The 10,963-nt window shown below is 35.1% G+C and overlaps 1 protein-coding gene across 1 annotated transcript in view; it reads left to right on the forward strand.

Moving 5' to 3' along the window:
- The window catches only part of Hmcn1 (hemicentin 1), a 393,676-nt gene that overhangs the window by 143,258 nt on the left and 239,455 nt on the right, over positions 1-10,963 (forward strand). Inside the window, exons 7-9 of the mRNA XM_005375081.2 lie at positions 7,555-7,675; positions 8,615-8,878; positions 10,119-10,263. Coding sequence (XP_005375138.1) covers positions 7,555-7,675; positions 8,615-8,878; positions 10,119-10,263 — 530 coding nt within the window. The remainder of the gene's footprint in view (positions 1-7,554; positions 7,676-8,614; positions 8,879-10,118; positions 10,264-10,963) is intronic.

Genomic DNA, 10,963 nt, shown 5'->3' on the forward strand with positions numbered 1-10,963 from the left:
GAAAGAATCTATCTGGCTGATGCAAAGAAAATCGAGCTGAGTGTACAGCCATAAATACCGCTGCTGACATTGGGTCTCCCTTTTGGATGACTAGTGAATGATAAATGTTTTACACGTGTACTTTCTTGTGAAGAGAAATGTCTGAGATTAGATAGTGTATCCTGAGAATTATATCCCATGCACTCTGCTATGTGGAAAATGTCTGCTCTATCAGAAGGATTAATAAAGCTTTTCTTTTCCCCTTGAACTTGAAGCAATTGTTGTTATCCCAGTTATGGAGAACAGTCTAGCTACTAATGGAGCTGAGCACATCATGGAAAGATCATTGAATTGAGTGTCAGTCAATCTTTCTACTCATGTCCCACCACCTGCCTTTTACTTTAGTCAAATACAACTGTGCGCTGGTCCTCTCTCCTCCACTCTTATGCAGCACACTTTTCCCCAAGTGGCTCCTTCTTCCTAAAATGACTTACCTTTCAGTCTAACTTGTGACTATGCAGGGTTAGGCTCAAATGGCAATACTTCCTTCCAGGCAAGTGAGATTCTCCTTTCTCTAAAATCTTCTTCTTCCTTTGACTTTCTATTGAGAATTTTCTATATTCCCCTTTTGGATTAATTTCTCCTTTGTACTATTTTTATTTCTGTGCAAATTTTCTCTTCCCAATTTATTATAGACTAGATTTTGTCACTAGTAGATACCACACTGTCTAGGAAAGAACCATATAAATATTTATGAATGAAAATTAATACATTTATGCTGAGGACGTCTAGGGAAGCAGGCAAAATATGCATTGAGTTTCCTGCAGGTGATCCAATACACAGAACAGTTTAATGTGTCCATGATTTAAATGTTATGGGAAGTGGTATTTCTTTTATTTTGTGGTTTCTCCAGCAAATACTTTACTGTGACATATGAGGGAACTTTCACAAAACAGAGACAATGAGTCAACTCATTTGTGTAATCATTTTAGCAACTCAAAACATTTTAGGTTGCCTGTGATGTAGGTAAATTATGCTAAAAAATGACTGAAAGCAACCTAAAATTTTATGAAAAGCAGACGTTTGTTTTATAGCCCTAAATTTCCATTTGTAGGGAAGCTACAAATCCTGGATCTTATTGCTGTGAAGCAATATGAATTTTCCATTCAAGCAGCTATAGCTATAGAGAGAGTATTTGTGTTTAACCACAGAAACTCTCTGGGCCAATTTTCATCTTCTGTTCCTTAAGGGAAACTCCCTGCAAAGATACTAAATAATGGGTATAGTTAATACTAAATGTTTCTATTAGTCCAGGATTATCAGTGTGATCATGTGATTTAGCACATCCCTTGGGGTATGTTTCCATTAAGTAAATTTGGATGAACCATCTTTAGATAATCTCCCAAGTACAGAAAAACATGTGATTATATTGCGATTTAGAGACTAGTAGAAATATTTTGGTTTTAGGTGGTTGTATTGGTTGTCAAAGTACACTAATCCATTTTCTGCAGAACAAGAATAGTTTATAAATCGTACTCAACTAGCACCAGCTTGTTTAGGAATCATAATTAAATCCACCTTGAGTTTCAAAGACCACACAGGAATGTTATTGTGCTGTCTTCCAATTATTCTTACCTGATGACTCTTTTGACTACACTGGTAGACTACACCAGGTGTAGTACAGTATTAATGGATTAAGTATGGCATTAATTCAATGTTTTGGGTCCATTGAATGCTTTATAGTGGATGTTTCCTGGAAAATATCCAGTTATTTTGGCAATGGTTTGTCAGTATCAGATCATTAATTAAAAAGAATGCTTCTATTTAGAAAAGATATTTGTTTAACTGGGTAGAGATAAACTTCGACATGTGTAAATATATATGTAAATATGGGCATATGTGTGTATGTATATTTAAATATAATTTATTTTATTCTGTGATACATTTCTCTCCTTATCATCACATTTAAATCTGGGTGGCATTATTATTTTGTTGTGACTTGTACAATGCCTGGATTACAGTAGGTTCTCAGTATATAGTTGCTTTTAGTGCTCATATTTTTTAATTTTGAAAAGAATGATGTGTCATTTAAGAGCAAATACTTAGAAAGGAGATGGATGTCTGTTTGAATTTAATATCCATTACTTAGCATCTCTTTGACCTTAGAAGTGTTGAATAAAGTGAAGGACAATAACAGCTACTTAATATTGTCATAATTAAATGAAATATCTAATTGCTATTAACTCATTGAAAGAAAGATTTATGGCTATATTGCTTGATCAGTTTTTCATGCCTAAGTCTTATAATCTGAGTAGCTACTTTGAAAATAACAAGATGCAATGTACTAACCATTGTTACTCTGCTACAATCTTGTTTTGAAATTTTATACCATTGTTTTTATTATTTTTCTTTGCTTTAAAATTAAAAATGTTTATGAGACATTTTAACTATGGGTAGATCAATTAGTAAAACTACTTATTCTCTTGAATATAAGTAAAATATATGTTTATCTTTATTTTAATGTAGTTATTCATAATTTTTTTGCTTTTTACCTGTAGGGAGGTTTACTATTGTATAAAACATTGCAACTCCATAGAAAAAGCTATAAAAACTGACACTGTCAGTCAGATTTTATTTCAATTTATAACAGGACAGGTCTCATATTTAGTGCTAGGAGAAATTTTTGCTGGCTTACCACAAGGAGGTTAATTTCTCATTAATAATGCATGTCCTATAGCGTTTAACAAGTTGCTGTGTTTTATAAAAACTGAGGAACCCACTACAATTTAGAACATAGAGGCCTGTTAGTCACTTACATAAGGTGAAAGCCAGGGGGAATATATATGGGATAAATAAGAAAGGATTTATGTTACTTCTGTCTCTTCCAAGAAGAGGCACACTTTGCTCTCGTTATAAATCATTGATTAGACTTATGGCCTGATGGTGTGCTGGAGATGGCTCACAATGACTCAGTGACTCATGGAAAATTGATTATATACTTCCTTTCCTGATTATGTTCAGTGACTTCATGTTGCGAGCTAGAAATCAGACATGATGGGAGCATTCACACTACCAAATTAGAGAATACCAAAAATTAAAATTTCCTTTTTCCATAGTGGAGTTTACCAATACTCACCTAAGCTGACTGCTCCTATCTGAAGGGACTCTTAGAAATGGAGAACAGCAAACAAATAGTTGAACAATATTATTGTCTTCTGTGTCATAGGGACAAGTTCTACCCAGAGATTATATGAAACTACTATGCATAAACTTAGGTACTATAGAAACAGCATTGAGCTTGATGTCAGGACTTAGATAAGTAATAGTTTCTTTGAGCCTCTGTTTTTTTATGGTTCTAGAAAAATCATCTTTGACTGCAGTAGGGTTATATAAGATAATATATAAAATTGTGGTTAAATAAGATAATATATGGTTTTACTCAGCATAATGTAGCTAGAACACTTAAATGAATTCTTGCTGAATACCATTAGCCCATCTTAGGGGAATCTAAGGGAGAGAATCAACACTAGGCAGTTTAGTGGTTTTCATCTCATTTATTAAGCTCATACTTAGTAAGTACATGTTGAGAAGCATTCTGTAAGTTACGAATGTGACATGGGACTTTGAATATAGTCAGATAGTCAATAAACCTTCACCCTTAACTAAATAGCTCCATTTACAGTGGTGCTGGCCTGGAGGATCTGAGCTGAGACCTCAGAGGAGCATCTCACGGCCCCTGGAGCTCTCCATGGTGCTTGCACTGTGGTATTTTAGCTTGTCTTGTGCCTTAATTTCCTACTCAGCTTGCTCCAGTTTAAAAACCTAGGCTCGGGTCTACTTTGCTCCCACCTTTTTTTCTTTTATTCTTCCTGTTTTATAGGACAAGGCCACCTACTTACAATTTCAGCATGCCAGTGTGGATTTAGTGTAAACTTCTTTTTGCCAAGCCCTGCCTCACCTCTGCTCACACTGTAGCAGCCTATGCATTACTGATTCAGATACTTTGAGAACATAATGAATGTGATACTCAGAATATAAGCTTTAAAAAAAAATGGTATGATTCAGTTGACTATTTGAAACATAGCTCTCAGGTTTCTAGCCCACTAAACCCTGTCCAGCATCTGGTGTCTATAAGATTTCTTATTTTGCTATGTGCTACTACAATGCTCCTGAACTTCCTTCTTCTTAGCTACAGAAGCCATGAGGTTAAGGAAGTTGCATGTGCAGTGACACTTCAAGGCCTTCTGTAGTGCAGCTTTGCTTTTGAGAGTCCTATTCTAATAGTAACGTAACCCACAGGTTCAATCTACGTGATATGAAAGACCAAGTAGAAAAACATTAGGAGAGAAATTTTAGCCTCACTTTTGATTACATACATAAGAAATGATGCTAAAATGGCTAAAATAATTTGGAAAGGGAGAGGGTGGAGAACTATAGCTGGGTTGTCTCTCTGCTTGACTCACAGAAACAGCTGAATTTTATTTGCTCCTCCACCATACACCTTCACATCATTTAGTTCTCCTGTTACTCTAGGTTCATAATCTGTGAGAAGGCACAGCTTTCTCCCAACCTTTCTGCAGTTTTCTGAAAGCATGCTTTCTCAGAGTCCCCTTGCCTCATGGCTTTGTATGTTGATTCTAAGTTTTTGTACTTTGATGCAAGGAAATACTCAATCTCATCAAAATTTCACAGCAAAACCATTAACAACAAACTTTGTGAGTTAGGTAGATTTACTTGTCAATTTGTGGGCTATCTCTTGAAGTACTCTGTTCCCTGGTGAACTCCCCTGGGCCTCCATTTCTTGTTTCCCTATCATCTTTCTCTGCTTCCCTTCTCTGGACAGAGTTCTATTTTATTCCCCTTCTATTATGCAGAACAATTTAGCATATTTCAACTTTTATCCTCCAAACCAATGGAATCAAATGCACTGAGAGCATTCTGAGAAATGCATAGAGTAGCTTAAAAGTGGTATCTGAATTCTCCAGAAGTTCCCACTCAGCTGTGCCACCTGCAGTGTTTGTTTCTTTGACAAAGAACTCAACCTCTGCTTTATGTGAAATGAGGATAATAATAGTACTTTCACAGGGGCTTTTGTGAGAATTAGGAATAATAATAATCTGTGAGGCTTAGTCTTACCCTGCATTTTATATATGTTAATATTTCTCCCTTCCTTTTCTTCCATTTGCTGATTGGTCTTACTATTAGTACACATAAAACTCTTTTTATTTTTATTGCACTAATGTTTCTTAAATAGACCAGATAAAAAAAAAACTACACTGATAGCTTTCTTTACTTTGTAACAAAACTTGGGCACTTCTGATGAAGAAAATCAAGGTGATGTTTATTGTTCTTAAAATATTCTCCAAGTAGTGCTGTAATTTCTTTAAGAGAATGATTAGATATGCTAAATATGGGAATTAATATTACAGGCTAGTTTAACTGAATTAATTTAAAGTTTTCTTTTTATTATATTTTTAAATGATTCTGGTTTATTTATGAATCTTTTATTCCCTCACCCTAGTTAATCCTGAGTTGTAGAAAAACTGAGTAAAAAGTGATTCCCTTGGAGCTATCTTTTATTTACACACTTTAAAAAATTCTATGCAAATGTTGCTACTATGTACAGTATGATATAGAAACATGGAAGGAAGATGTTTTATTATTTAACTTATTATCCTTCATATTTTAGGACTGTTCATAGAGTAGAAAACCTACCTTTTTATTTTACATACTCTGTTAGTGTGGTATTTGAAAGATCAAAGTTTATTTATTTTACAATAGTTTTATAGGGGCTCCCTAGTAATCAAATCTGTTTTATGAATTTTTAGCAAGAGAATCATATATTTTCAAACACTTGTCTAATTTATGATTTTCTACTCAGACATTAAGTACCCCTGTTTGAAAACAATCTTTGACAGCTGATTTATTCACAGAATACTTGGCAGATGATTAATGATGAGGGAAAAATACCTGAGCAGCAAGAACATATCTCCCCATCTTCCCTCTCCTCACTGCAAAATAATGGGGAGTCCCAATGATACTGTACAGTTCGCAAAGCTCTGAAGGTGGCTTCTCTTTAACCATGGTATAACTCCATCTGGCTATTCACCAGATGTGCGTATATTTCTGGTGCATTTTTAATTGCCGTGTGCCTTCTCAGTATTGCGGTTGATATCCATACTTGGTGCCTTGATGTTACCCTTTGAATACTTTTCTTCTACTCTCACCCCGTGTGCTACATAAATGCTGCACTGTGCAGTTTATTTTTTCACTTTGGGACAGAATCTTAGTGATCACTGCTATAAAATAAAGCTAAGTTTTTGTTTCTCAAACTTAGGTAGTTTTTAAAATGCAGATTCCTAGACTCCAATGACCAGAGGTTCTGCTTAAATAAATCAGGACTGGATCCCAAGCGTCTGCATTTTTAACAATCCACATTGCTGATGTAGGTGAAGGTACTGGCATAGGTGGTGGTCAGACATTTCTTTGAGAGATTCTGAGACAGAGACTAATGCTACTTTACTTTTGTAGATGGTGTAGCCCTGTTTGTGAAGAGCCTGGAGCCTGATCTTTAGATTAAAATCCTTCCCTTTCAGTTAGGGAGCCTTGTGATCATGGACAAACTATTTTGCAACTTAGTATCTTGATTCCTATATCTGTACAGTGAGAAAAATGATGATATCTTTGTTAGAAAGTAATGTGAATTAAATATGCAAATGTACTTAGAGTCTGGGCACAGAGGAAACGCATTATTATTGTTATTGCTATTATTATTTCCTGTGGCCTTAATTCAAATTATTTATTATGTACAGAGGAGTTACTTTAGTGCTCAGTTTATGATTATTTAGTGCAGTCATCATCTCCTTTATGAAGGTTTAGCTGAACAGCGCAGACTATATTTTGTGTATTTCTCTCAATTTCTGCAATGTCTAAACTTCCCTAGTTCTTCGTCTGTCTCCTCCAACAGCCATGGGCATTGTAAGAGTGATGACCATGTTCTAGTCACATTTGCATTTCAGCACTAAGCACCTTAGCTAGAATACTACTGAGCTGAGGATGGCATTTGGTTGAAATGTGGGAAACAGTAAGTTCTTGTGCTTATCCTGGTAATGTTCCAGGGGCAAAGAAAATAGAAACGTTTTCCAGAGTTGAACCTGAATGGTATTTGTGTCAGAAAAATTGAAGCATTTGCTCATTTCATCAATATTTGCTGAGCATTTACCACATGAACAGTGGAGAACAAGTGTCTGTGCCTTTGCAGAGTTTTAATAGATTTACTTCCACTCTGCTCATTAGTGACTGAATATAGAATCTACTGAATAATTTGTACATCTTTTACCATTGGGCATGTGCTGTGTTACTGAGTTTTATTTTAGAGAAGTTCTCTTAGGGCATGTAGAGCAAAACTTGCATTTTAAAATGCAGAATCATAACTAAATTCAGAACACCCAGGTCAAGGCTTCAATTGGTAGATATCATTTTTAACTAAACACTCTGCAGTTTACCGCAGTAGTGTTCACTGTGACCAGCATCCTGTATCAACTACTTACTGGGTTTGTCGTTAAACATTTGCAGACCTCTAGCAGTGGGAGGCACTCCATTCGCATCACTGGTCTCAGTACTATTGACTTCCGAGCTGGTTTTTCCCGAAAGCCCACTTTGGACTTCAAGAAAACAGTCAACAGACCTGTGCAAGGTTTGTATGTTCATGCTACCTCAACTGGCACAGTAGCTAAACAAGCGAAAGTATTTCTCAGTCTGTCTGTGATTTTATAGTCTTGCAGCACTCAGGAAGTTGAGAAGCACAGCATCATTAGTTTAAACATGATTGCTCTTTTGGCCTAGCACTTGTTTCTCAAGGTGTAGTACCAAGATCAGTGTTATCAGACACACATGACGTTTGTAAAAATTAAGGTTCCTGGGGCTCACTCCGGTGTCCTGAATTAGAACCACAAAAGACAGGGCCTAGAAATAATCACTGTAGTCAGCATGCCAATGATTCTTTATACTTAGTAAATATAGAGAGCTACTAATTTTTTCTTACTAAATATTTATAAATTGCTCCATTGTCAAATGAAATGCATGTATACAGCCAAAAAATTAAAGACACCATGTGCCATTGTATATTCAAAGATGAAACTATTGATGATCATCACAATTTATCCTTGTTTCCATTTTTATTCACACATTAGGATTCATAATCTTAAAGCTAAAAAGAAAGCTCAGTCATAAAACTCTATTCTGATCTTTAAAATTTGTTTCTGGCCTTTGTGCATGTCTTTTTATTACTGCAGGTTCTGTAAGGATACAAAATGTTTGTATCCTTACTTGTAATACTGAATGTTTAAAATTACTTAGGTATTCAAACATGTAAGATAATATTCATAATTCTAATATTTCTGCATGTATAAATAGTTGCAATGCCATAAAGGTAGTTGTGTAGAACTTTCTAAATGTCTGTGATTACACACTAGCTCTTTGGATAGAAAAGATTCTATAAGTGGTAAACTCTGCATGGAGGAATCTGTAATACTCATCCTTATGGTTCTTATGTGTCATTATAATGCAAATATTTATTTTGTACAACTTCAATTGCATGCTACTTATAAATGATAACAAAGTCTTTCTCTTGTAGGAATACCAACCTATGTGCTGTTGAATACTTCTGGGATTTCTAGTCCAGCCAGAGTAGATCATCTTGAGCTTCTAAGTATCTCAGGAAGTTCTCTCAAGACCATGCCTGTTAAATATTATCCAGATCGAAAACCTTACGGCATATGGAATATTTCTGACTTTATCCCACCAAATGAAGCTTTCTTTCTCAAAGTAACAGGCTATGACAAGGACGATTATCTCTTCCAGAGAGTGTCCAGTGTTTCCTTTTCTAGTATTGTCCCAGGTGAGGCAGCATTCTCTACAACACTGACATATGGATAGCTTAAGGAGGCCCTGGTGGTACAGAATGGACTACAAAATACAACATAATGTCTTCAAGTTACTATTTTGTCACCAAATTGATTAATATTTACATACATGTAACGTCTCAGTTTTTTTAAATCACTAAATAACATGTCCATGTAATAACCAATTTAACATGTTGTCTTACTGATTGTAGATTTGAGTGTTTTGATTAATTAATTGTAAGAGCTTGAACTTGGAAATTATGCTATTCTGTCCCTAGAAAAAGCTCGATTAAGCTATCTAAATTGGCTTAATGTAAATACAGTTGTCTGAAACTTTTAGCTTCATGAGCAGTACTGCATTGTGAACTGACGATCATTCTGCTTTGATTTGATTAATGGGTTAGTTAGTTCATTATTAAAGTACCTTACTTACCTTCTATTGTATAGATGATATCACAGATTAAAAATTATTTGGAGACATCAGGTAGCATTTCACTTTATCTATATTTGGGCGACTTCTCAAGGTTAACTAACATGACCAAGACACTAGAACTATAACTTCAGCTATGAGCCTATGTAAATGTAGAGGAATTGTTTCTGAAGTTGTGTTATGAGGTGCAAGGACAATAGTGTATTGTTGCACAATAGTGTAACAATAATAGTGTAACACAATAGTGTACATAAGGGGGTGATTTGTGAGATTCATAAACATTCTGCAGCTATTGTTTAATAGTTGTAAAATGATAAGAATAGAACCAATGTAAAAATTTCCTCAAATACAGTATTCAAACTGGATGTAACTCCTAAACAGAATGGTACAAAATATGGTAGATTCTTAAAAATATTGCCTATTCATTTTGGGAAAAATAGTCATCCTATATATTTGATTCTAAGATATGTGAGTTCTTTTCAAAGTTTTATATTTACAAAATAAAATGTGATCTACAATTGATATGTGATAACTCACATGATAGTTTTTTTATCTTGAAGGTACCAAAAATAATGTGCCTTAAAATCAATGTCTTAGATTCCATGAAAACTGCAGTGAGAGGTCCTAGGGTTATCCAAACATGAGAATCAGCTTTGAAAAAAAGAAAGATAGTCAAAATAATTTTTAGTGACTTTGGGTAATGTCTCAAGATTCACTGGAATAGTTTAAAAATGGAACTTGTAGATGCATTCACAGAAAGAACCTCATATCATTAAGGTTTTTTTGCCTATGTTCCTTTCTTCTAGATGCTCCGAGGGTTACCATGCCCACGAAAACCCCAGGATACTACCTGCAGCCGGGCCAAATTTCCTGCTCTGTGGAGAGTCTTTTGCCTTTTACCTTCAGCTTTGTCAGAAATGGACTTACACTTGGAGTAGACCAGTATTTAAAGTGTGTAAATGTTTCTATGAGTAATAATTTGCAGTATTAAACATGTAAATACCAATAGGTACTTATTTTAGTGCCTTCTTTGCTGGAAATTTTTACCTAATTCATGATCTTGTAATACTGCAGTGAACAAAAAGGACACAGGTCTGTGCCCTGGTAGAAGTTGTTTTGTCGTGGAGAGAGAGAGAGAGAAAACAGGTGATGAATACAGTATGATAATGTAATAAGTGGTAGAAGGCATTCAAGGGTTTATTCAGATTTTATAGAATCTGAATTTTATATAACCTGAAGGCGTCATGTGGAGAAAAAGGATATAGAAATATATTATTAGTATTATTATCATTATTGTCATTATTATTACTACTTAGCAGATGTTAGAAAGTGACCTTGGAAAGGAGAGACCCTGAAGGTTTAGCACTACTGGCTTTGGGTAAACAAGTCTCTGAATCAGATTTAAAATGTTCTGTTAAATGAATCTGATAAGTTTTCTAGAAAAAAAATAGGACAAGTTAATTAGGAAAAATAATGCTGATGTGTGGTTCTGGCCAAGTTGCAATTTTAAAACTCAGGTTAAGGGGCATAAGTGCCAAAGACCTAGGGAGGGTGACAGAGGTGGCCCATCACAGAGCCAAGAAAAGGAAGTACAAATGGGGGCTGGGGATTTAGCTCAGTGGCAAAAGCACCTGCCTGGCAAATGCAAAGT

The sequence above is a fragment of the Chinchilla lanigera genome, unplaced genomic scaffold (assembly GCF_000276665.1).
Source record: "Chinchilla lanigera isolate Chin_1 unplaced genomic scaffold, ChiLan1.0 scaffold00005, whole genome shotgun sequence".
NCBI lineage: Eukaryota > Metazoa > Chordata > Mammalia > Rodentia > Chinchillidae > Chinchilla > Chinchilla lanigera.